Below are 27332 nucleotides of genomic sequence, written 5' to 3' on the forward strand. Positions count from 1 at the left end.
CAAAAGATGTAATGCTAAATTTCTGCAAATATGTTTCGATGAAGAAACAAACTCACCTACATCATAAATGGCCTGAGGGTGAGTAAAATTTCAACAAATTCTCATTTTTGTGTGAATTGTTCCTTTAATAAGTGAGTAATTAAAGTTTTGCTGTTGTTATTAGAACAACTGTGCTTTAAAAAAGACAATAAAATCAGGTTTGCCCCTGTATCAGAGTGGCTTAATGTGCAAATAATTCTGTCCTTGATGATTGTCTTTTACATGCATATATGCCCTTGGCACTTGTGTCAGCTGTTTGTAGAGTTTTCCATGCTTCAATACCAGCTTTATACAAAGACTGGATACAAACAGACCAATAAAAGTGTTTCCTGTATCCTTGGCAACAGCACTGGAGCTGGCTGTAAATGAGGCAATCAAATTAATGCTGGAACATAAAGCGGGGAAAGAGAGAGTAAAAACTGGAACACTCGGAGCCAGGCACGATTATCCATTTTACACCAAATTTAGCATGGAGTGAAACATCACACATTTGGATGAGATTCTCAGCCACTGGTCTCCTATCAAAACACATATTGTCTGTTTAATTAGAATCGATGCATTTTGGTTGTCTTGCACAGTTGTACCTAATTACCAAGACCTTTGCAATTCAGTTGTGGGACTGTTTTGCCAACAAAGAGAGAGCAGTAGCAATGCTTTTGGCAAGCAGGGGAAAATATGGCCTTTAAAATGACTTTAAAATCAATGTCATTTCAAACAAAATTATAATAGATGAATTCAGATAAGAAACACAATCATTCGATGTGTTAAAATCCAAGCACGTCTATGTCAGGCCCCATTATGCCATTATGCTGCATCGCATAAACCCCAGATTTAATGCACCACCAAGCTGTGAAACTGCCCAATCCATCTAAATGTGACTTCGGTTTTGATCATGGAAAGGTCATCGGTCTTAGCAGGGAAGTCTGAGTCTGGCATCACAATAACTACTAGATGGATGGTTTCCAGAGCTGTGTGTTCCCAAGATTACAGTGTTGTGAAACTTGCCGTACGCACCATTAACCTGAAATATTATGTCTGAGTAATGAATGGTACGAGGAGATAGGACACTTAAAATAGCAGTACATTCATAACTGGAAGCACTCCAGAAAAATACACTGTAGATACAGATTGCATACCAAGCATGTCTCTATATATAAAAACAAAAATCTGTAATTGCTGCAACTGGGAGGCCTTTAGTGCAACAACAACAAATTATGCTTGGATTTTCTTTCCTCCAGCAGGTCAGACTGGACTCAAAACAACATTTTAGCACATAGTAACCAGTTTTGTCAGTTCTTTAATTAATGTCTTGACATAAGAATTAAGTTTAAATTTAAAATAGGCCTATTAATGGTAATTTTAGGTATGATGAGTTGAGGGAAAAGGGAACAACTCCACCCAAATATAAAACCAGCACAAACACATGTATTAAAATCACAGGCATGAACTCCAACAGAGACACCCAGTGGTACAAACTGGCACTAAGCCTATTTAGTTTCTCTCTTCCTGACTCATAATGCTAGCTGAAACTATTATTTCCAAGACTATATCAAATATAACTGATAATAATCTAATTCAAGATGTTGTTAAATAAATTAATATTTTTATTCAGCAAGGACCAGTTTTAATGGGTCAAACGTGATAGTAAAAACAATTGTTAAAAAAGATTTTCTATTTCAAATGTTCTTTTCTGCTAATAAATATATCACGGTTTCAACAAAAATATCAGTCACCCCAAAATGAAAATTAATCATTCACTCTCCCTCAAAGCATTCCAAATCTATATGATTTTTATTTATTTATTTATTTATTTTTACTCTGTTTAACACAAAAGAAGATATGTGACCCTTGATCACAAAACCAGTCTTAAGCTGCTGAGGTATATTTTTAGCAGTAGCCAAAAAAACATTGTATGGGTCAAAATGTTTGATTTTCTTTTATGCCAAAAATCATTAGGATATTAAGTAAAGATCATGTTCAATGAAGATATTTTGTAAATGTCCTACCATAAATAGATCAAATCTTAATATTTGATTAGTAATATGCATGGCTAAGAATTCATTTGGACAACTTCAAAGGCAGTTTTCTCAGTATTTCTTAGTATTTAGATTTTTTGCACCCTCAGATTCCAGATTTTCAAATAGTTGTATCTCAGCCAAATATTGTCCGATCCTAATAAACCATACAACAATGGAAAGCTTATTTATTTATGACGTATAAATCTCAATTTTGAAAAATTTACACTTAAATGTATACTCCACCCCAAAATGAAAATTTTGTCATTAATCACTTACCCCCATGTCATTCCAAATCCGTAAAAGCTCTGTTCGTCTTCAGAACACAATTTAAGATATTTTGGATGAAAACCTGGAGGCCTGAAACTGTCCCATAGACTGCCAAGTAAATAACAGTGTCAAGGTCCATAAAAGGTATGAAAGTCATCGTCAGAATACTCCATCTGCTATCAGATGTGCAATCTGGGTTATATGAAGTGACGGGAACACTTTTTGTAAGCGAAGAAAACAAAAATAATGACTTTATTTAATAATTCCTTTGTCCACAGTCTCCTCTGTGTCTCTCCATATCAGTGTATGCTGTGTATGCTTTTCTGTGTCATCCGCGCCACAAGGATGCGCTATTTCTACATGTATATAGCTTTGATTTGAAATAAAACAGCGCATCCTTGACACTGTTATTTATTTGGCAGTCTATGGGACAGTCTCAATCCTCCAGGTTTTCATCCAAAATATCTTAAATTGTGTTCCGAAGACGAACAGAGGTTTAACAGCTTTGGAATGACATGGGGATAAGTGATTAATGACAAAATTTTCATTTTGGGGTGGAGTATCCCTTTAAGACTGGTTTTGTGGTGCAGGGTCACATATTTTGAAGAATATTTATATTATTAATAAGAAATGTTTCTTGAGCACCAAATCAACATATTAGAATGATTTTTGAAGGTTCACGTGACACTGAAGACTGCACTGCTGGAAATTCAATTTTAAATAAGTTAATAATTTTAAAATAAATCAAAATAAAAAGTGCTATTTTAAAATGTAATAATATTGTATTGTTGATCAAATAAATGCAGCCTTGGTGAGCATTAGAGACTCTTTCAAAAACATGAAAAAATCTTAACAACCCCAAATGTATGGGCCAGTTTTGAGCAGCAATGTACAGTATAAAATGTACTGCACCACATGATATTTCATTGACCGATTATCAATAATGTCAAATTTTAAGTCATATGATAAACATTTTTTATAACTGACAGAAATTTAAATGGATGGTTCACCCAAAAATGAAAATGAACCCATGATTTACTCACCATCAAGACATAGGTGCATATTGCTTTCTTCTTTCCCCTACAGTTAAATGAGTCAATAGTCTTTGAATGAGTGGACTTCACCGTTCTAAGTATATCACTGTGGATAGCTGTGCACATGCATTTGTTGATACCATAAATTTATCGCCCTTTTCGAGGAATTTCGTACCGCTACATCCTCCCACAACAGATTTTGGTGGGGAGCGCGGGAAACAAACTGAAGCCAACAAACATGTTGTGGGGCCATAGTATATTTACAAAACCAATTGACATGTCTGTGTTTTGAAACGTGTGGTATGTTGTGATGATGAGCCAGGACTTTTAAAAGACCTTTCAAATCATCTGAACACTTGTCCATGGTGCTATAATAATCCAACGCTAGGCAGAAAATACTACCTGGAACATTCCTGGGAAAGGACAGGCACATTATTTAGAGGATTGAATGGGCACATGAAGAGAAGAAGCTGAAAAATGATTGCCAGCAACAGGTGTAAATGTCCACCGTTAAGCATCTGCTCAACACACTGTAAAACACACAAGGGTGTGTGACTGGTCTGATTGTTAAATAAAATATTTGGGATTTCTAAGTTTGATGCAATCTAGAAAATAATGTGGATGTAGTACTTTTCCCCAAAAAGAACTAGTCAGCCTCAGCAGAGTATACTGAGATGAAGTTGAAGTCAAAGATAGCATCATTTCGAGACATGGGCTCTTTGCAGAAAAAAGGAAAATGAAAAGATTTGACTCCATTCCATTTGCAACGATGTGTGAAAAGTGTTAAATGGATTTCAGAATTTAAAAGAGACCATCAAAAAGTCCAATTATCATCCCTATGTGCATTCACACGGACAGACTGCACTGAGATAAAAGAGTGTGGCTTCTTGCACAGCACTTCTGGCTTCTTCTCATCAGTTTGCCCTTGGGACCAAATGATATATCTGTCATCTTTCAGATATGTAGAGAATTTTAGTCAGCAAAGAAACCCTGCTGTCTCACGGAGGTTAAAATAAAGCCATGTTTGACATGTGTGATCCCTCACTGAAGTGCTTGCTGTCATCGCCACCGAATATTTCTTCATTTCATCTTTATCCTCGACATAATGCATTTTTGAAAATGTGTACATAAGAGTAGCCACAAACAAGAGTGGTGCTTGCTTGTTTAATTGTCATCAGTGGTTGGTTATTTAGTATGTTATTATATGGTTTCTTAGGCATTCTGGAAAGTTGCTATTTGTTGTTGCATAGTTTTTAATATTTGCCAGCATGCTTTTATGATCCGCCGAATGATGGCCAAATAATAGAAAAATGTTATTCATGTCTGTTGCACAAATGGTGCAGGATGAGTTAAGGCTGTAACCACCAATACAACTTTTTAAAAATAATTTCTCTGTTGGATTTATGCTTTTTTACACTGTATATATATTTTGAACTGAACTCCCCCCCCAGTGAACCGCTGGCAGTGCTGTAAAAAAAGGCATAAACATATGACAGTTAATACCGTACATTCCTCATGTTAGTTTAAACACTGCATAACATAACACATCCAGAGCATCTTCAATGTCTATATTTTCAACAAAGTCCAAAAACACTGCCCAGATATCTTAAACTTTAGATGCGTTCTTTCTTAGTACATATGTTTGTAAGTTTTTAAGAGCCAAGGTTGATATTATGTTTTTCAGCCATAGTCAAAGGAAAGGGCAGCTAACATTTTTCCAGCATAAGGCAAAAGAACGTCTGGCTTTTTATAGGCATAAGTCCACCATCTTTATTTTTTAATAGAAAGAGAACAGTTGAACTACACGACTTTTAGAATCTAAGCAGATTTTAAGACACTAGGCATCAAACATTTGCAGACTTTGTAAATGGCTACAGAGGAAAAACTGGGCATCATTCACTGAATGACTGAAGATCAGACACTTACAGACTTTTAATTGGTTTCATTCAGAAACATGCATCTCCTAGCGATGAAGTTAAACAAACTTTAGTTCTAAAATCAGCTCAAAATTTCAATCGTGTTTTAGATCCTCCAACTGGATGCTAAAAAAAAAATCTTGAGTTTGCACCCATCATACACTTTGCAAGTTAATGCAAAATCAGTTTGTAAAGTGGGGCAAAAATCTGGGCAAAAATAGTGTAATGTATTGATTTTATTAACTTTGCATACATGACCTTATAGTACATGCATTTGTAGGAGTTTTCCTTTCAGATGCAAAATTTATGGGAGGAAAGCTAACTGTGCTGAGAATTTCAGGCCGAGAACGGTTTGTAATCGTGCCGTGCTGAACCGAGTTCAAGTGGAAACATAACAGGAACCGCTCTTATCGTTCTTAGAACCGTTTGGACCAATGGTGGAAAAACAGCTTAACAATATCATTCCTCTATGTCACCATTATTATAGTTGAGGTGTGGACTAAAATATTTTTTTGATGGTGAGATGTTATTCCAAACATCAATGAATTTCTCTCTTCTGTTGAACACAGAAGAAGATAGCCTAGCCATAGACTTCCATAGTATTTTGTTCTCATCCTGTGAATGTCAGTGACTAAAAGCTGTTTGGTTACCAACTTTCTTCAAAATATCTTCTTTCGTGTTCAACAGAAGAAAGATACAGAGTCTTTGATAGCATTTTTTTTTAGCACAATTAGATTTTTGTATTTCCCCATTCAGGAACTAAATTGCCTTGAAATGAACTTTGACCATGTTCAAATAGAAATGCAACTGGAACCATTCCCTTAGCATGCTCAGAATCATTCGGTTTTACAGTGTAAAAATGCTTTATGTTTCTGCCCTTAGGTTTAGGGGATCAAATCACTAATCCTAGTATGAGTAATCGTAGTAGTGATGCTTGCTTTAGTAAACACCATAAATCATGCATGCAAGCTCAATGACAGGGCTTTGACGAAAAGTGGCACATGGTTATTTCTGTTCAGTTCTTCACCTCCTTGCTTCAAAGGGGCGAGGTCAGGGTGTTGGGCTGGCTAGGAAGGACTCATTCCGCACATCATTTGGCAGGAATCTGCTGCCCTACACAGTTTCACACACTGGCACACGGCCCACAAAGCCACAAATCTGCCTGCAGCATTATCGGGTATTTTAAAAACCCTTACAGGTCTCAAGAGGAGCAAGAGAAGGCTGACGGTTATTGACTCAACATGCTTTCTTGAAATTTCATTGCTCTACTTTGGCTCAAATCTATCAATACAAGTATGTATAGAGACCTTGGCCTTGCAACAGACTGAAACGGAAAGCTTTGGTTTAAATATATCGATTAGTAAGACAGAGCATGCATGTTGGGTTTAAATGCTACTATGCCTTCTGATAAGCACCCAGAGGATAGCAGAGCACATTTCGTGAAGGGAAAATGTTTCTGAAATACATTGTCACTCATGCGCTTTCTTTGATTCAAGTTGTCCTGGAGATAAACGTGACTGCTCTACAAAGCCACTTGAAGTGAAACACAGAAAAATACAAAAGAAAGCCACTAAGCTGTTGTCTGTTGACGTGAATGAAAAACAGATTTTATTTGTGAATTCCAAAGAATACAGGACTTTGTGTGCATTGATTTTTAAATCCATTTATCAAATGGATGCAACGTTTTTAGACGGTTTCAATCAACTAAAAACCTTTATTGATTAGTTGTGATAGAAAAGGCTATTCATTCTCAGCAGGAACTTGTAAAAATATGAGTGCTTTCAATCATCTCATTACTTAAAAATCATATGACATTGGAGAAAAGGAAAGAGCTTTAGCATTTTTTGCCCAAGTAAACTCCTTCTCCTTGTTTCAGGGATAAGGATTTGGGCTGCTTTCCAAACCAGGGTCAGTGAATCAATAACGCATTTACTCTAGAATGCTTTATGTTTGGCATGGTTCTACATTTAGAAAAAGCATGTTCCGCTTAAGAAACAGTTGACATTGCCGATACAGCATGTATACGTGAGTGTGTACTTGTAATAGTAATGTAATTCTCTTCATGCCCTAAGGCTCTGAGTAATGACAAGGCAATCTTGAAAGTGGGGCTCTATCAACCGTCAACTCCATTGCTGGCCCCTATTGACCTGCTCTTCTTAGCTGCAAATAAGAGTGCTCAAGCGTTGTTTGAATATGCATAGCCATGATTTTAATATGCATGGGTCACCCCTAAAAAATATTTTGGGAGCACTTTCAAGCATGCTAATCATGTTTGAGCACTGTATGTTGTGATAGTGCTAATAGTTTGAGTTGAGTTCTTTAGAAAATGACCAAGATCGGACAAAAGTCATATTTAAGAATTGTTTAAGTTGAGTGGAATAGGCCACATCTCACAGGATGCTGAATATATGCATGTAGGTTCAAATAATAATCTGCATCCTGTTCCAAATCATTTCCAATTAGGCTGGACATGACATACTGGGTCAATTTCAGTTTGTCTAAAGTCAATGTTAAAAGGGATTTGAGAAATATTTATTTAAAAAAAGGATTTTGTTTCCAAACTAAATTGAGATTTTAATGGAAGTAGACATCCTCAAACAAACCACTTGATATTGCAAAGGCATTGCTCAGTCTGCCCCTCAAGCTTTCTTTAAGGCCATCTCTGCTCAGATTTATTCAGAAACTGCACTTATGGAGTTATGGACCATCTTTCCTTGCTGATTTATGCATCAATGAAATGCACTGTCAGTAGTTAATATATTCTTTACATAGTAAAAGCAGTCTATTGTAAAATCAATATTACTGGCTTCTGTACAAACAATGTGTTAAACTATGAGAGCGTCAGAGAGTTATACGATGGTATAAATGAAATATTTATAATCTCAAATCATTTTCAATATGTACATTTTTAGATATGTAATATTCAAAGGACTTTTACCATAAGTGCACTGTTAAGTGTGACAGAATGTAAAATGTTTGTGTGTCGTTATCCAATGATTTCTCTGTTTTTAGGTCTTCCAGATCTCACTGACAGATATCAGACAAGATGTTCTTTGTGAAGAGGAGTCACACAACAAAGGTGTGCAATACTTCTATGTACCTTAACTGTCATTAGGGTGATTGTTGTTCATGTCATCTGTGGCCAGTCAGCACCCAGGACTGGAACTATATACATTTTATAAATTATAAACTATTTCACACTTTGGACTTCTTTTCCCAGGGTGATTTATAAGACATTGTGGGGAAATGGTCTTATGGTAAAAAAAAGGACAGAAACGGCGCAGAAGGCTGGGGAGGACAGAGCCATTCTGCTGGGGTTGGGAATGGTGTTCATCTCGGTCATGATGCACTTTGTGATCTGTATCACCATGGTGCGTGCTTATGCAGACAAGAAGTGTTATGTCATGACTGCTTTAATAATATTTAGCTGTGAACTAAAACAATAACTACATCATCAGTGTATCTACAGTTGCAATCAAAAATATTCACCCCCCTTGACCTGCAATGCATTCTGTTGCAGTGAACAACATTTTATGAAAACAATTCACCCCAGGTATATCAATAAACTATTATAGAAAGTTTATTAATACACATTTAATTGATTCTGAGAATGTAAAGTTAATAATAATAATAAAAAAATGAATTGGCTCTAAACATTAATTTACAAAATTATTCAACCCCCAAAAGTCAAATTTTGTCTTTTATTCTTTATAATCTCCAACAAATGTTGCCATCTTAGCCTCAAAAGCTTCCCGATCACTGAAAATCTTTGATTTTCATGTTGCCACTTTCTATAATTACACCAAATATTTTTATTCAGATTTAAAACTGAAGACTGAACAGGCCACTCAAGAACATTCCATGACCAATACTTGAACAACACTTTGGTAGATTTGGATATATGTGGATTTGCATGGGAATAGTGTTCTTCTGCTCAGAAGCATTTCCAATAATCCATAAAAAAAGAAAAAAAAGTTCCAGTTTGGTCACATGATTCCAAAAACATTCTTTCAGAACTCCAAAGGTCTATTCAAATATTTAGTTTTAACATAGTTCTGCCTTTTTTGTTTTACTTGGTCAAGATTGGCGTTTGGTGAGGTGTCCCAACATGAAGGCAATGCTTGTGTAGTGTTCTTCTTATACTGTGCATTGAAATGGTTTCATCTCTATGGCTTTTTTGAGAGCTCTTGGCTTTACTGTTTATGCTACTCAACTTTTGCACATGCATGGGCTAAGTTTATGTTAAGTTAATTAAGTGTTAGAGTTTCAAAAATCTTAGTTGTGTTGTTTTAACACAATTTTGTTCCCTACCATACAAATAAGTGACTTGAATAGTTGAATAGAGGTTGAATAATTATGACATCTGGTTTAGTGCTTGCTGCACTGCACACTAAAAAAAGAGAAGATATTATTAAAAAGAGTTACCTTTGTTCTGCTTGTGAATGAATTAAAATTTAAATGGACCTCCAATTTAAAACAAACCTTTCACACTATATATACTGTTCAAAAGTTTGGGTTTAATGTTTATAAAAAAGGTCTCTAATGCTTGCTCAGGTTGCCTTTATTTAATCAAAAATACTGTAAAATTATCATATTGTAAGATATTGTTACAGTTTAAAACAACTATTTTCTAATTTAATATATTGTCAAATTTAATTTATGTGAGGACAAAGCTGAATTTTCAGCATCCATTTCTGGTCACATGATCCTTCAGAAATCATTCTAATATGCTGATTGGCTGCTCAATAAACATTTATTATAACTATCAATATTGAAAACAGCCGCTTTGCTTAATATTTTCGCCCAAACCATGGTACCTTTTTCCAATTTTCTTTGATAAATAGAGATATTCAAAAGACAGAATTGATTTGAAATCGAAATATTTTGTAACACTATAAATCTCTTACTACTATTACTTTTGATAAATGAATGCGTCCTTACTGAATAAATGTATTACCCCCCCCACACACATAAACCTATTCAGAAAAATAAATAAATAAATATAATAATAATAATTTAAAAAAAATCTACACTACCATTCAAATACTTTTTGAGATTTAATAAATGATTCTCTTTAAATACAAAATTAATGAGTCACTAAATATTATTAAACAAATAACTCATGCATCTAAATACATATATGAATTCATCATTAAATATTATTAAACAAATAACTCATGGCTTTGTTTTTCCACAGTGTTTTTATGTGCCAAAATGCCAGAAGGAGTGTTATGATCCAGAACATTTCGGAGCAGGTGACTCCAGCGAGCATCAGGGCAGCGTCTGTCTTCACTCTCTCTTCTGGCCCTCCTGCATGTTATCTGGAGGAACCTTCATCACACTCATGGTCAAGCTCACTCAGTACCTTTCCATACTGTGTGAACAAATTGGCAAAGCCCCAAAGTGAAAGGGGCACAGTGATTGACAGACTTAGTGAAGTGAATGAAGGAGCTTTCATTTCTTCTTCAAATGTTTTTTTTTTTTTTTTGGCCTCCTGCTGTTCAAGGATTGACTGGAAATTGATATCTTAGTCTTCCATGCCTAAGCTATATCATAACCACAACTCATATCTCTGAAATGCTGCTCTATTCCAGATGGAGTTTGTGCTGTTTGTAGAAGGGCATTATTAATGTGTGTAAATACAATGTTTGACATTTGTTAATGTTTAGTTCACTGATTAATATGACTAATGTTCTTTTTACATTACATCATTCATCTCATTGAATGGGAAATATTACTATGTTTTATAATATATGAATCAGTTTTTATTATTGAATTGTTTCATACAAGCTCCTGTAATTTGACTTTAATTCATTCACAACCCATTTACTTGCAATGTGTTGTATTTCTGAGTGATACAAAATATTCAACAGGGAAATGTAGGACAGGGCTTGGTTTTATACCACATTATTTGATAGACTGGATCAGGAAAATTGGCCATTTCAAAAGGAACAAGAACTGAATTTTCTGTGTTGACCCCCCCCCCCCATTTTTGAATTACGCATTGCATTGTGTTGTGTTTAAAGGTTGAAGGAAATGTCAGTAATCTTAATGTTTTTCTTTTCTCACCGTTATTAAATTAAAGAAATAGTTAACTCAAAAATTGAAATTTGCAGCTTTTTACTTCACAAGATGTTACTTGCAGGACTGGAGTGCTCTGGATCATGTTTTAGTGGGAGTAATGTGATGTTTTTTTCAGCTGGCTCATTCTGATGGCACCCATTCACTGTAATGCTAAAATTGTTCAAATTAGTTCCAATGAAGAAGCAAACTTCTCTACATTCAGCTCATTGAAATTACCCTCTTAACTGCATCTATAACCTCCTATTTGGTTATAATGAACAATCACAATGTTATAAAAAGCTAAGGCCACAGGGTGTAAGGCACTAATGTTAACTTCATAAGACACTGAATAAAGTCATTATACGACTTTTAACCTGCCCACTGCAGTAGGGGCACATTATACTACTTTCTGCGTGCTGCTCCGTGGGGCCTCCAGACCTCCATCTTAAGAGCTTGTAATAGACCCTTCCCTCCGTCAGTTTACTCTGCTTGCCTAGTAACTCCTCTCTTCTGATCTCAGTGCAGAGGAAAGAAAGATGCTGGTTGAGCTTCACCAGCCCCACCAGCAGGATTCCACCAAACAACATGAGGCTGGGCCACAGCAGGTAGTACAAGGCCATTTGAACGGTGTATTTTCTTCTATAGATGGCGTCATTTGGGTGTGTAGCACTGAAATAGCATGTGATATTGTTCCAATTCTCCATTTGCTTTAACACATTTTTGATGTTATTGGCCTCAGCCTCTTGTTCTGTCTTGTTTCGTTGGCATTTCGGAATGTATAAGCACTGAGGGAAAGATTTTGGCAAGCATTAATGAAATCTGAAATAGATATTTCAGACTTTTACAATGTCAATGACCATGAAAAAATGAACTATACACACACACACACACACACATACACACACACACACACACACACACACACACACACACACACACACACACACACACACACACACACATTTTTTATGTCTGTAACCTGGAACAGTATATAATCTTTAAATAATGGACAATCTTTTTCATTTTTAAAGCATCACCGCTCCTTATTTTTTGTCATGAGAAAAATAGAAATAAATAAATAAAAGAGGCAATAAATAAATACATATGCAGAGGCAAAAAAGATTTGTTGTAAAATACAGTATTTTTGACTCACTGAAATAAGTCAAAGTTAGTATTATATTTAACTGTTTTTTTATTTCAATTAAAAATTGTCACCAATTTTAATATCAGTAGTGTCACAGTAAAATTACTGCTAAAGATGCTTTTCATGATACTCCAGTAACAATGTTTCAGAACTTTTTTTAAAAAGCCATTTGAAATGTTGAGATTCTTTGTCATTTATGATACATAGTTGCCATGTATGATTACAATTTAGATCATGTTCAAAATTTCAGTTATTCAAACTTTATTTTTAAATATTGATGAATTAAGTTAATTAATTGATCATTTATCATCATCATCACAATCATCATCATATAATTATTTAGTGTGACTGTACATAAAATAAGAAGTTCAAATACATAGATGAAGAGATAAACAGATAAAGATAAAATAAATAATTCATATAGTTTAATATAGGATTGTTTGACTTTTAAGATGCAAATGGCATGTTAATTGTAGAATTATGCTAAATGATTATTTCACAAAATTTAAATTTTGTCTTTTTATATTTGTGTAAGGAGCAGATTGAAATAAAATTAAAATGTATCAATAAACAAAAGCACAAACGTCTTGTATGGTAGAATTGTAAAGATTTAAAATTTCGACAGTGTGTACCTTTATGGTGCTTTTTTTTTTTTCTTTTTGGAGCTTGGCAGCATAATCATAGTCCATGAAACCAGAGGAATGAATGACAGGGTGATTAAATCACACTGACGACAGTAGCCTACCTTTGGCCTGTATTTGACAGTGTCTTCATCTCGGTAAAGTTGAAGTGTTTTTTCAGGGGTGCTGTTCACCCAAACACGCAGGCATTTAAAGCTATCAATGCCACGGCAATCCATCACTTCATCCACCAAATCAGTTTGCACCAGTGTGCAGTTGTTAGGTTTCCAGTTACTGTTACAAACACAAACATTAAATAAATGATGTGAAGGTTTACAATGTAAAAATGTTATAAGGTATGGCTATGGTGTATAACAGTTTTTCAAAAATATTTTTAGAGCACAACAGTGTAAGTTAGGAACATGCTTAAGATTAAATACAAGACGTTTTTAGCGGAAAACAAAGAAAAATCAAGCTATACATCACACAAAAAGTGTGAAAAGGTATTATGTCTTAAAAATATTTAAAATGGATTTTCTGTCACATAATGCTATATAAAACACATTACATAATTTGAGTTAAGGTGAAAAAAAAACTGTGGTGAAAAAAAGACTCTATACGAGTCTTTAATAATAATTATTTCATATTTATTTATGGTCATCATATTTCATTGTGTTATATGAGCAACTGATGTTTTAATTGCAAGATCAGCAAAAAAGCCAATATGAAAGGATACTATTCTATTAATAAGCAGTCTACCTGAAGCACTGAAGCTAACCTGTAGAGACTTGGTTTCACCATCACGATTCCCACCAGAAAGTACGTGAGGATGGAGAAGGCCATCATGGTGAAGCCCAAGAGAATGGCTCTGTCTTCTCCTGCGCTGGATGCTGGGATTTGAGCTCTGGCTTTCTCGTTGCACTTCATCTCTCTCGCTTTCTTCCACTTACCTCCGTTTTCCTGAATGACATCCCTAAAAACAAACAAACATAACTTAACGTTACTTAACTTCATCTATATGCTGTTATTTGTCAATGAAATACAAAAGGAGAAATTCTGAAGAATTATCAGAAATTCATGGCAACCTAAAGCTAAAAAAACAATAACATAAAACCAATAAAATCATAAAAGCAGTTCAAACTTTCAAAAGCAACTCAAAGGAGTTTATATGCATCTATATACATTTTGCATAGTTATTTATGTTGTATATATTATGTTTAATGACTGAATGTATGACTTATGACTTGAAATGGGGGTGGGGGGTTACTTAAAGAATACTTACTGTATTGTGGAAAGAATATAATTAAGTGTAAACTAAATGTAAAGTGTTTGGACAATTACTTGCATGTTACATTGGCCTTTTATTGAATTATTATATTATCTGTAAGTACAGTTTTTTTTTTTAAATACACTTTTAAGATTTGAAGTACGTACACTACAAGTGCACATTTAATACAGTTCAGCACACTTCTTTTTCACAGTAAATGAGTGAGTAAATGATGAAAATTACATTTTTGGGTGAACGATCTCTTCATGATTTTAAGTTAGGTTTAATATAAAACAGTAGTGGACAAGAAATAGATGATGGATTGTCAGTTATATTTGGAATAACTCAATGCTTAATACATTGGTATCTCATACTAGCGTCACAGACACTGAGGCAGTGGATGTGATCTCTATACGTACCGCATGTGTCGTCGCCGCGCGCCCTGCAGGGTGATGTTAACAGGAACACTGAAAGATCCCCGCGGGGACTGATTCAGCAGCATTTCTATCTTACTAAGTAACCCTTAACTGGGTTACAGCACTAAATTAACACAACACTGACCCCACTTCGACAAGGTCAATGTACTATACATCCAGACACAGAAGCAGCGTGCTCATAGCCATCAGACCTGTAGTGCACAACAGAGTGCACTTAACGGATTGTTTTCTTCTCATCCAGATGAGATCAGCGGAATATCTTTCCTTTGCCTGAACAGGGATGCCACAGAGGGTTTCTATAGGAAACCCTGCAGCCAGACCATAATTACGTCCTATGGGACTCTAAGCACTTCTGACAGTATTTTTCTATTTTCACATATAAACTTCACATATTTTCTATTTTACCCCCTCTCCACCCGCCACCACCACCACCAAAAAATAAATAAAAAACTGCATATAAAACAACAACAACAACAAAAAATTGTGTAAAAGTGTCCAACTCCCAACCCCGTCTGCAGAAACTCATGGAATTATCTTTACTTTCCTGTCACACAGATTCTAAAATGATTTAAGTTTCAAATCTTACCTCAAAACATGCGTTCTTCTGTGCATGATAGCTGTATGTAGCTATTAAACAAGACTGACTACTAAATGATTCACTACACTGAATGACAAAAGTGAGGACTTTTAGCTTTATGAGCACAACAGTGTATCAATAATGAATGAGTTTTTATCCAAAATAATGTTAATTATTAATGAACGATTCACTGTATATGAAAAGGTAAACAATTTGTTGGAACACTGTGCACCTGATCAGCAGCTGCTGAGGCTGTAAGTATTGCAGCTTAGATAAAATAAGTTTTTTTTTTTTTTTTTTTTTTGGCATCAGAGTAATTTAGGTGGCTGCCAGGGTGCTAATATGTGTTTGATTTAGCTGTTCTGATTTGTCTTCTTGAAAAAAAGTGAAATAACTCTAATTTCCGACCCATTTTGTTCAGTTTGTCTAAAAGTAAAAAGCACCATAGAAAAAAACAAAACAAAAACAAACCATTTGGTTTAAACAGTAGCCTATCTTCGCTCGACAGTTGAGATTTGATGTGAAGAACACATACTGGTTTATGATGTATAATTAAAACACCACGATAAACATTAAGGTCTCTCAGAGTTGTCTTTATGTATAGTAAGTAAACTAAAATTACAAAATGTTATTAGCTTTATCCCAAGTGAAAATTCTACCTTTTGCTAAGTTAAGCTTTAGTTTATAGTGAAATTAAGTTGTAAAAAGTCAAAATATTGATATATTAACCTACAATTTGGTAACATTTTGGCTTATGTCTAAAGAAAACATATTAAGTATAAGCTGTTCTGGCATCACTAGTTAGGCAGTAACTATAAGGTATTACTAGTTGGCTGTTAGTGAGCTATAGAACTCCTCTGGGCTCGTATATATGAATGTACTTTCAGAGGCCTTTGTGAAAAAGAACATGGTAAAAGCACATCTGATACAGTACATTATATGTGATTAGGATGATAAGCAAATGCTGTTAACTCTATGGGAGACAAACATATGGGCCACATGAACAACAACAACAACAACAAAAGTGATATTAGTTTAAATATTGGGTTACACTTTATTTTAAGGTGTCCTTGTTACAGCGTAATTATACATTTAAGTACTGAGGAATATTAATTAACTACATGTACTTCCTATAAGGTTAGGGTTAGAATTAGGGTTTGTCTTAAGGTTACTTGCATGTAATTATGCATAATTTATTGTTATTATAAATGTAAGTACATGTAACGTGTAATTAGGAGACCATAAAATAAATTGTTACCAAATTTTAAATGCAAAACATGGAAGGGTAACATTTTAAAACAAATGTTCTAAGAAGTCATTAAGAAATATTGCACAATTATTAGGATACTTAATATGAAAATAAAATACTTTACACTTTAATAATATACTTTAAAAGAATATACTTGAGTGCAAACTCAATGTAAGGGTTCTGAACATTTAATTGCATGTTAATTCGCAACTTTATTAAAATGTATATTATTAAAAATTATAGCATGTATTAAATGCAATTAGCTGAACTTTATTGTGCTTTTTCAATGTACTTAAGCATAACTTTGTATTTAATTTCATAATTACTTATTCATAATTTCCTAAGTGACTGTCATATGTCCTGACAAGAATTTATGGCGAACTAAAATATGCTTATGCTTTAATTTCTGTTGAATCTTATACAGTATGTCATGTATTTAAATATATTTGTAGTTAAACATTTCAGAAAGATACATTTAGTACATTTAAATAAATAAATGAGCAAATACATGTAATAATAAAATAGTAATAAAATATAAGTTTAACCTTCATATTTAATATCGAATAACACTAAAATTAATTTTATAATCAAGTACTTTACGTGCTTTAATCAACACATCAAAAAAAGTGTACTTCTCTAAAGCAAGAAACAGTCATGTATTCAAGCATATTCTCTTTAAGTAGCCTTTTATTTCATAAATATTATAATCTGTACTGTAAGTACAGTTTTTTTAACAATAAACTTGTAAGAATTGAAGTACACTATAAGTGCACATTTAATACAAGAAAGCACACTCATTTGTCCCTTATAAAGATGTAAATCAGTTGGTAAAATCACGGCACTTTGATATGATTACCATGTTATGATAATACGAGCCTCCATATGTCAAAAATTCATTGCAGTGCCATATTACATTTTATTAGTGGAACAATAATAAACACTAAGCTAATGTCTGTTAATGACCAATTAATGAAGTTATCACGAAGTGCCACCCTGCATAAATATATAGCATTGCCAGTAAGTAATTATCTGAATTTCTCTAATAACGATCCAAAGAAGTCAAGATACAGCTTTAAGGGAGTAGAATTAAAGTCCACTTCACCAGAACACGATAAATAACAGATACGAGCCCACAGGTAACACTAGATCTCTGGTGCTTGTTCTGTGTACAGAGACTCCTGGAAGTGTCTGAGCCCTGTTTATCTTCAATGCTGCATCAATGAGGAGGTAAATTATATGGCATTTATCTTTGACTCATGAGGGCAACCTGAATAATCAAGGGATCCACTGAACAATAACAGCGTGTTTGTCTAAAATCATCGAAACCATCTTTCCTAAACCCGCCAACACCACATGGTTTATAGTTTTTCTTTTTCTGAATAAAATTAATTTGCCATGACCAACAACAACAAAAAAAGATATAGCCTACAGTTAGACGAGGTTACGTACCAGAGCCAGTAATGGAGAACATCATCCGTCTCATTACATGGACCATGAGGAAGAGGAATGATCAAGTGCTGAGAAAATAACCTACAGAAACACTACGATGGATTGATAGTGGCGTGGAATATGGTAAGTATATTTGATCTTTTCTTTTTTCTTTTTTTTCTCCCTAATACATAGAAATCCATGCAGCAAGATTGCTTTGAATCGATAGTGCTTAATATCCTTAAGAAAGCCTTAAACTGTATTAATGTGTAAATGGTGAATGTATTGTGCACTTCTACTGTTTAAATTGTCTTTGCTCTCTCCCAGCTGTCTTTCTGCCTACTATATGGAGATATCTGCAGTTATTAAAGGGACCACATTATTTTCTTGGCTTGGGTCTGTCTGCATTCAGCTTCAGTGTGCTGGTGTCTGGTCCAGTGTTTGGCCACTGGTCAGACAAGACCAGAACTACAAAGAACATCATCCTCTTCTCCGATGTGTTTGAAATTGTGGGTCAGTGCTGTATAATGGAGATGTATAATGTGATGTGGGTTTTTAAAGAGATCAGATATCACTTGTTCTTGTGCAGCTGTGATCTGTTTGCTCATTGCAACACACTTGTCTTACAGGAAACTTCATGTATTTCATGGGCTATTCAAAATGGCTTCTTCTGTCCAGCCGTCTTGTTGCAGGTGAGAATATTTTAAAGTTGCACTGTTCTATTAGTCTTAATGAGTTTTGTTTGTTTGTGAACTTCTCTGCTCCTGTGGTGCAAACCATCAACATTAATCTAATTTGAGACATCAAACAGATACTAACAGAGAGATCTGTTGTTTGATTGATGATTCTCATTAGATTGTAATTACTGCAGTGTTGAATCATCCTGACCAGACACAAGATCTTGTTTAGATGTATGAATCTATTATGTATAATAAAGTACATAAAATATATAAAACTATAAAATATATATATACGAACACAATTGCGATCAAAAGTATTAAACCCCCAAGAGACGGTATTCATTTACAAATGTAAGAGTTTTTCAAAAATTGCATCTATAACAGTTTGGTATCTTATAAAAAGTGGTAATGTCAATATATAATGTAATAATTTTGAGTTATATTATTTTATATTCAACCCCTATTGAACATTATTGCTTATATTTATATGGTATGGAACAAAATTGTGTTAAAACATATGAAGAAAAATGAAGACTTTGGAAACTCTAAAACAAAACTTAGTTTGCTTGAGTGGTTGCACATACAGAATTGTAGCCCATATATGTGCTGAAGTTGAGTAGCACATAGGCCAAGTCAAAAGAGCTCTCAAAAAAGCTACATAGAAGATATTGTAGCAGGGAGAAGTTTCATGACTTATTGCAAAGATGGCATCCTTTCACAGTATCAACACTAAAATTCACAGCAGACTACATGGCTAGCTGCTTGGTTTTATATACCAGTGGCAATGGGTTAGATTGAAACACTTGAATTCAGTGATTAAAAGTTGTGTCGCAATACTTTTGTCCATGTGTGTGTTTAAGATATGCAGACACTGCATTAATAGTTATACATAATTCCAGTAGCAGACAGGTGGAGCTGGGGGAGGTGGAGGGTTCCTACAAGTCCTAATAAAACTGTATTAATTTTCTGTATGCAACATACAAATTCTATTTTATTTTATATAGTTTAGAACAGTGAAACTATCTATATTTCCTTGAATGCAGAGTACACCAAATATAAACTACTTCATTCTTCCATCAGGTATTGGAGCAGGAGCTGGTTCCTCAATTTTTGGGTTCCTCACACGTACTACTCTCCCTGATGAGCGAGCAAGAGTCTTTGCAGCTGTCATGGCATGCAGTTAGGCTGGACTTCTGATCGGTGAGTTAGTGATCCACATAATAAGTGGCAAAAGTTCTTTCTTCCATGTAACATTTAAACAATGTGCATTTTTACTTTCAGGTCCAGCTTTCAATATCTTTCTAAGATTGTGTGATTTCAAACTGGGTGCATTTGTAGTAAATAAGTACACCTTAAATAAGTCTGTTTTGGCTCATTTCTTATTAATTTACTTGAACACATTATGTTGCACATGATTGACACAGCTCAAAATGTGAATGTGGTAACACTGCACATTTTGGATGTTTTCAAATGTAACAGATGTGATTCAGATCATAAGTAGAGATTGTATTATTATATCAAATAACCAAGACATGTCTGACACTCCAGCTGATATTTCACTCCATAAAGTTACTTTTTTACTTTTTTAATTTTCCATTCCTACATTCTTACTGTAATACTAAAAAAAATCTCATTCTCATTTATGCAATGCACAAGAAATACTAATATATCATTTAAGCCGATTACTGATTGCAACAATTAAATTAATAATAATAATAATAATAATAATAATAATAATAATAATAATAATAATAATAATAATAATGAAAATAAACAAATTAACAAATTAAATTAAACAAAATAAAAATATGAAATAAAATAAAATGGTAACACATTACAATAAGGTTCCATTTAAAATGGAAATTTTATAAAAAATACTCCTAAAGCGTTTAGTATTCTTAGTTATAATGTTAAATTCAACATTTATTAAAACATTAATAAAAAGTTAAATATGATTTAATGGACCTTGGCAAACATGAGCTAACAATGAAAAGGTTGTGTTTTATTAGCTAAGAATGGTAACAAAGATTAATAACAATATATAACTCAGTTATTGTGAGTTAATGTATTAACTAATGTTAACTAAGGAGACTATACTACTCTTAATTAAATGAAATAATATTAAATTAAATATATTAAAAGCACTGGAATCTAACAAGAATTTTAAAAAATCTTAACATAAAATATGACATGACATGTTCTTAGACATGTTCTTAGAGTAACCAGTTATTTATTTATTTGTTTGTAATTTTTAAGCCCTTTTATGTAAGTTAGCCTGTTTATTTCAATCTTGCTGGCCTTGTGCTCTTTTTGACCCAGCTTTTCATGTGCGGGATGTGGGTGCTTATGCAGTTTGCAGTAATGGTCCTGTACTGGGACATCCCACCACTGGACTCCTTCCCTGAGAAGCACATGCCCCTCAGCGAGGTCAGAGGTGAAGAAGATGAGCCCCTCATGAGTCTGGAAGATGAAAACAGGGCTGCAGCAGAGGACTCGTATGGCTCGGCCAGTCCAGAACAAACTGAGACCCAGCTCTCATCTGAACTCCCACCTTCTCCTCCAGATTCACCCTCGCTAGACACCTCTGACCCCTTCGAAAACTTCAGGGCCAGTCAAGGTGAAGCCAAGTGTTTATTGTCAAATGACAAAAGTGCTGTCTTCTTTTTTTTTTTGGCAGAGAATTTTGAGTTGGTGTAGCATTGATTCCTTCTTTGTTGTATCTGAGGTGCTAATCTGAGAGAGTAGTGGCCTGAAAAAGCTTTATCGATCAGCTCATTCTGTCTTTGCTCTGCAATTGCAGTGTGTGCGCGTGTGTGTGTGCATGGTAGATATCACCATTATATTCAGTCCTGTCTTGGCAGCTTTGAAATGCCTGAGATCTATAGCGTTCTCTCTCTCTCTGTAGAGTCTCTGAGGGAGGAGGTGGTGGTTCTCCTCACCGCTCAGTTCATCACTCTCTTCAATCAGACAGCACTTGAGGTAAAATTCATCAGAAGCATCATGCATCTACTTTTTTCAAGATAGCACCAGCAGCAGTGCCTTGTTGTCAGATGATAATAGGAGATGAACTAAAACAGATCTCACTTATGGAACCATTAAGAAAGCCTAGCTTAGGACATGCTAGCAATGTGCTGAATCATGCTAAACATATTATCACTTTTTAAAACATGCTAGCAGTGCTCTAAAATCTGTTAGATATGTGCTAGAAACATGCTAGCAATGTGCTGACGCATCTGCCATTTTGGAATGGTCAACTTGACGTCTTTTACCATAATAATCAACGAATACACACTAACATGTAATATATACATGTAAAACACACTAACACTATGGAAGTAACATTAAAGTATAAGTGTAGGCTACTAGCAACATAGTGGCAACATGTTAAAACATGCTAGAAAATGCTAACATGCTAGAATTGTGTGAGCATGTAAAACATGGTATAGCAATGTGCTTAAATGTGTTAGGAATATGTCAGCAACAAAATGCTATCTACTAGTAACACGTTTAAATATGACAGCAGCATATTAACATGTTAAACACACTAAAAGAATACAAGAAACATGCTAAAATATGCTAGCCTAGCAACATGTTAAAATGCTGTTAAAATCGTGCTCATCATACTCGCTAAAATTTGTAAAATATAAAATTATACAATTATTTTGACTTGTACTTAATTTAATAATAATAATAAAAAAATCAAGATTACAGTGAAGCATTTACTATGGAAGTGGGGCCAATATTTGGAGTATTTAAATCAGAAGTCTAAAGCTTGTATCTGTAAAAAATAAAAAATCAATCAATCAATCAATAAACGTGTATCACTTAAAACAGTTTAAACAAGTACACAGTATATAATAATAATAAAAATAATACTTTTATGATAAAGTTACATTCAAAATGCTTCTGAAAGCCAGTCTCCAGACCCCCAACACTGTCCTAAATTCATCTGATCTACTAAACAGTGTCTGTCCAATTATGATTGATTAAGGCTCACAGTAGTAGGAACATAAATTTAATTTGATGTAATCTAATCTAAGCTTTGATTTAATATAATCAGGTATTTGAAATTGACACATTTACCGTCCCGGTTGCCTGACCTAGATACATGACAAACTGGTTTTAGAGTTAATAATGTTCCTTTTCATTATCTTTTATTTTTTCACACTAAATCAAATTTCTATACGAAAAATCACATGTTAGATACATTATAATTTTGCATTTACTTTACACTGCCAGAAGAATGTGAATGATTCTTACACATGTAATATTTGCTATTAGTTGTTCTGAGTTGACTTAAGCTTGTTGCTATGTGGTTGCTAGGGTATTCTGAATGGTTGATGTCTGTGTTCTCTCATCTCCAGACCATGGTGACCCCTCTGACGCAGAAGTACTTTGGCTTCGGTGAGCTGGGGAACAGTGTGATGTACAGCCTGTGTGTGGTGGAGGTAATTGCAGGTTTCTTCCTGGTGCGCTGGCTGAGCCGTGTGCTGGAGGACCGGGTGGTGCTGGCGGTGGGGCTGCTCATCTGCAGCGGGGCTTGTGTCTGGTGCCTCATCTTTCTGGCCAATCCACAGGGTGTGTGTATGTGTGTGTGTGGCAGACGTCCAGAGAAACTGGCATACACTTGGGCATGGACAGACACAATATGCCTGCTCAGTTTGATGCCAACTCAATGATATGCATTATTAGTTTGGAACTGCTTTAAATCTCTATCTATCTATCTATCTATCTATCTATCTATCTATCTATCTATCTATCTATCTATCTATCTATCTATCTATCTATCTATCTATCTATCTATCTATCTATCTATCTAGCTATCTAGCTATCTATTTATCTATAAATTTATCTCTCCATCCATCCATCATCCATCCATATATGCATCCATCTGTCCATCCATCCATCCATGCCTTTATATAATTGTCCATCATCCATCCATCCTCCATCCATCAGTCCATCCATCCATCTATCTATGTGTCCATCCGTCTATCCATCTATCCATGCCTCTATATAATTATCCATTATCCATTCATCCATCCATCCATCCATCTATGCACCCCTTTATATATTTATCTCTTCATCAATCCATCTATCTTTATGTGTCCATCTGTCCATATGTCTGTACATGCTTCAATATAATTATCCATCCATCCATCCGTCCGTCTGTCTGCCTATTTATCTATCTGTCCATCCGTCCGTCCATCTATCTGCCTATTTATCTATCCGTCAGTCCGTCAATTTATCTTTCTGTCTATCTGTCTGCCTATTTATCTATTCATCCGTCCGTCCACTCATCCATCCATCTGTCTATCTAGAATGTATGTCTGTCTGGAATGATATTCTCACTTTCATTCTTGACTGGATATGTGTTTTGATCAGTTGGTTTTTCATTCGAATTGATTGAGTTCATCAATTGATTGAGTGTTCCTGCAGTTACTGGACTCTTTTCTAAGGTTACAGCTGAGAAAACACAAGGTGAGAAACAAGGAGGAGAATACAAAAAGAGACAGAAGAAAAAGATAGATGAGATCTTGAGAAAACATGTAACACTTGTGTTCGTATAGATGTCACATATTGACACTGTTTAAATAATCAAAAACTACGTGCTGAATCTAATGACTGGGTGTTGTGTGTGTGTGTGTGTGCGCAGGTTTGAGTCAGGATGTGCGTCGTTCAGTCGGGGGTCTTGCCACCATTCTCGGCCCCCTGTGGGCCGGGGGTCTAATAGGAAATCTATATGTGATGCTGGGTATGATGATGCTCCTACTGACCCTCATCATGGTGCGTGAACAGACTCTTTATAACCGATTCTGTATCATTATCAGAGATTTCCCTTAGTATGTCATCAGAACCTCATTTACCAGCTCAATTATAGTTACGTTTATTGCTTTGTGCAAACAGTGTCTATTATAGATCCAGTCAACTGAAAAAATCTCTATTAAAAGAGATTGCAGGGTCATTAGAATTTGTGGACTGTTTCTTTCAAAAAGGTGATTTGGAAATAAGTATAAATGCAAGATTTTAAACACTTTATCACTTTATTTTTAAGTGTTCAGAAATTGTATTGTGCTATCTCAAGCTGCAGTATAATAAAAACATATGTTGGTAAAAAAGTAACCGCATTGACAGTATCAAGGTTGGGATTGATTTTGAGTCTTGTGCCCAAGGTCCTGACACTTCAAGAAGTTTAGTATAAAATTTTAATGTTGAAAATCCCATGAATGTCCATATTGAATTAGTAATATTGTACTGTGCAAAAAGTCATAGGAACAGGGTTTGACAATTTAAGATTGTCCCTTTCAGACAAATGTCAATATAAAATTAAGTGAATAAATAAGAAAAAAAAGGAAATTAACCTTAGCAGAGTTTATTTGTAGACTAATACATACATACATATATATATATATATATATATATATATATATATATATATATATATATATATATATATATATATATATATATATATCCACATATGCTAAGTTTTTATAAGTATAAAACTAAATAATATTACAGAATTTTTAATTATGTGAAAAATGTCTATGTCATTTGTAAAATGACCCTTTAACAAAGAAACTAATGATGATTATCCTGCTGAGATCATGATGGTGTTGTCCTATGAGAAGCTGGTGGAGCACGCACAGCACTCAGAGAACGGAGGATAGACGCCACCCTTCACTACACAGCATGCAGGTGAGACAGTTCTCAGTGTTTTTGGATGGCTCTTTAAAGCATGAAATGGATTTATATTTTTAACTTTCACCTGCCTTTTACATCATAGTTTAGGATAGTTTGTGATGCCATCAGCTAATCAGCATCATGATGATGTCATTTTCCTTCGTCTACAGAGTCATTTATGGCTCATATTATTGGCTCACAAAAACTGGACATCACAGTGTATAAGCTTGCAGATTTTAAATAGCACATTTCTCTGGGTTCTTGCGCAAATTAACAATCTAGTAATTCTATATTCTTCAGATATCAAGAGCTCCTTGACTGAGCTAATATTGCTGAGTCATGCTAGTAAGAATGTTCAAACATTCAGAGCAATGAATGTTTTGATGCCACAGCATTTACCATCAATGTCTTACCTATAGCTGTCTCTGAATAATAAGCTTGTATAATAGAACCCTTATGAAAATAAGAGCATTTAATTGTATTGCATGCACACTTGCAGTATACTTCAAATCTTAAAAGCATATATATATTTTTCAAATAACATGCAATTAATTCTCCCGTCTCAGTTCACACTTAAGTATATTCTTTTACAGTATTATTTCCATAATTGGAGCATTAGTGTACTTTTTTTCACAAGGGAAATTATTTTGACATGAAAGAAAATGGCATTCACATTTCATCTTTAAAGTAAAAAAGAAATAAATACATCTGCAGTTTCACTGTGTACAATCTGTATTAGGGGGACATATTGTCGTTTGAACACAAACGGAAATTCCACTCATAACTTTTATTTTGTCTGCACTGACTGAGTTAAACTGACACAGACTCCAGCCATGCAGCTTTAAACCACAATACAGAAACAGCTCAGAATGGAAAACAGGACAAAATATGGGGCTAAAAGCAAAGAAGTGGCCCATTGAATAACAAATAGCGACAGTCAACATTATAACACAAAGGTACACTCTCTGTAGTATGACAAAATCTGTCATTGGTAAATGAATCTATCTGTGTGATTTTCATATTTCAGCACAGAGCAAGAGCCCCTATCTCTGCGGTCTGTCTGCCAAAGTTTAGCGCTCGTGTGGGGCTGTACAGAGCAGATGCTGAAACAGTGGGAGATAAGAGGCCCTGCCAGGGCTAGCAGACCGCGAACAGCTAGAAGGGCACACACACACACACACACACACACACACACACACACACACACACACACACACACACACACACACACACACAAATATTACATTTAGAATAACATATCCTAATTCTGACATATTTTAGTTAAATGCTGCAGTTTCTATGTTCTGTATTTTTATGATTTATAATTTACTCATTATTTCTGATTTCATTTTGCATAGTGTATTTATTGAGTTACTCTTTTAATGTAAATGTCTTACATGTTTTGAGGATCTCCTGATATGGTGATATGATGGCGTGTGGATATTTGTATTGAATGAACACATGATGGCGCTATTGTCCCTTAAAGAGTTTGACGTTAAACAGAACTGCAGTGTGTGTGTGTGCAGAACTATGCATGTGTGTGTGTGTGTGTGTGTGTGTGTGTGTGTGTGTGTGTGTGTGTGTGTGTGTGTGTGTGTGTGTGTGTGTGTGTGTGTGAGAGAGAGAGAGAGAGAGAGAGAGAGAGAGAAAGATAGAGAGGAATGACAAAGGGAAAGAAACTGAGTTTCTCAAAAACAAATGATTCATGCGATTATTCTGCACAGATCATCGGTCATTTCCTTGGATATTTACTCAACTTAAGAGGGAAATTGAATATTTATGCGTCTTCTGGAGCGTACGATCTGCTGTTTGTAGATTGTTTTAAAATATTATTACTGTAAACTCATTACAATCTGTGTTCACCAAATACAGAATCTTTAAACGAAATTAATCAACACTAACATTATTGTCT

General features: G+C 34.6%; 3 protein-coding genes and 1 long non-coding RNA gene across 4 annotated transcripts; 3 read left to right on the plus strand and 1 right to left on the minus strand.

The window, feature by feature from the left end:
• Positions 1-6152: 6152 nt before the first annotated feature.
• Positions 6153-8322, plus strand: LOC122136164. Its single transcript, XR_006153969.1, has 3 exons — positions 6153-6567; positions 7151-7182; positions 8287-8322. It is a non-coding gene; the product is annotated as an uncharacterized LOC122136164 (long non-coding RNA).
• Positions 8321-10942, plus strand: LOC122136391 (calcium-activated potassium channel subunit beta-2-like). The gene is made up of 3 exons (XM_042719343.1): positions 8321-8370; positions 8495-8703; positions 10407-10942. Exons 1-3 carry the CDS (start codon positions 8321-8323, stop codon positions 10679-10681), a joined length of 534 nt encoding a protein of 177 aa, XP_042575277.1. The 3' UTR covers positions 10682-10942.
• A 79-nt stretch (positions 10943-11021) lies between these two features.
• On the minus strand, positions 11022-15462 carry LOC109070657 (calcium-activated potassium channel subunit beta-2-like). Its single transcript, XM_019087189.2, has 4 exons — positions 15392-15462; positions 13880-14074; positions 13227-13395; positions 11022-12122 (listed from the first exon to the last, which is right to left on the minus strand). Exons 1-4 carry the CDS (start codon positions 15415-15417, stop codon positions 11673-11675), a joined length of 840 nt encoding a protein of 279 aa, XP_018942734.2. The 5' UTR covers positions 15418-15462; the 3' UTR covers positions 11022-11672.
• A 967-nt stretch (positions 15463-16429) lies between these two features.
• Positions 16430-25407, plus strand: LOC109070658 (major facilitator superfamily domain-containing protein 8-like; the record flags this gene model as incomplete). Its single annotated transcript, XM_042719344.1, is given in 10 exon segments — positions 16430-16446; positions 18190-18203; positions 18387-18572; positions 18689-18751; positions 19820-19939; positions 20021-20103; positions 21059-21356; positions 21645-21718; positions 23104-23317; positions 25316-25407. Coding segments are annotated over 10 exon segments (1161 nt in total), but the record flags the coding sequence as incomplete, so codon positions are not given.
• Between the last annotated feature and the right edge of the window lie 1925 nt (positions 25408-27332).

The sequence above is a fragment of the Cyprinus carpio genome, chromosome B2 (genome assembly GCF_018340385.1).
Source record: "Cyprinus carpio isolate SPL01 chromosome B2, ASM1834038v1, whole genome shotgun sequence".
Classification (NCBI taxonomy): domain Eukaryota; kingdom Metazoa; phylum Chordata; class Actinopteri; order Cypriniformes; family Cyprinidae; genus Cyprinus; species Cyprinus carpio.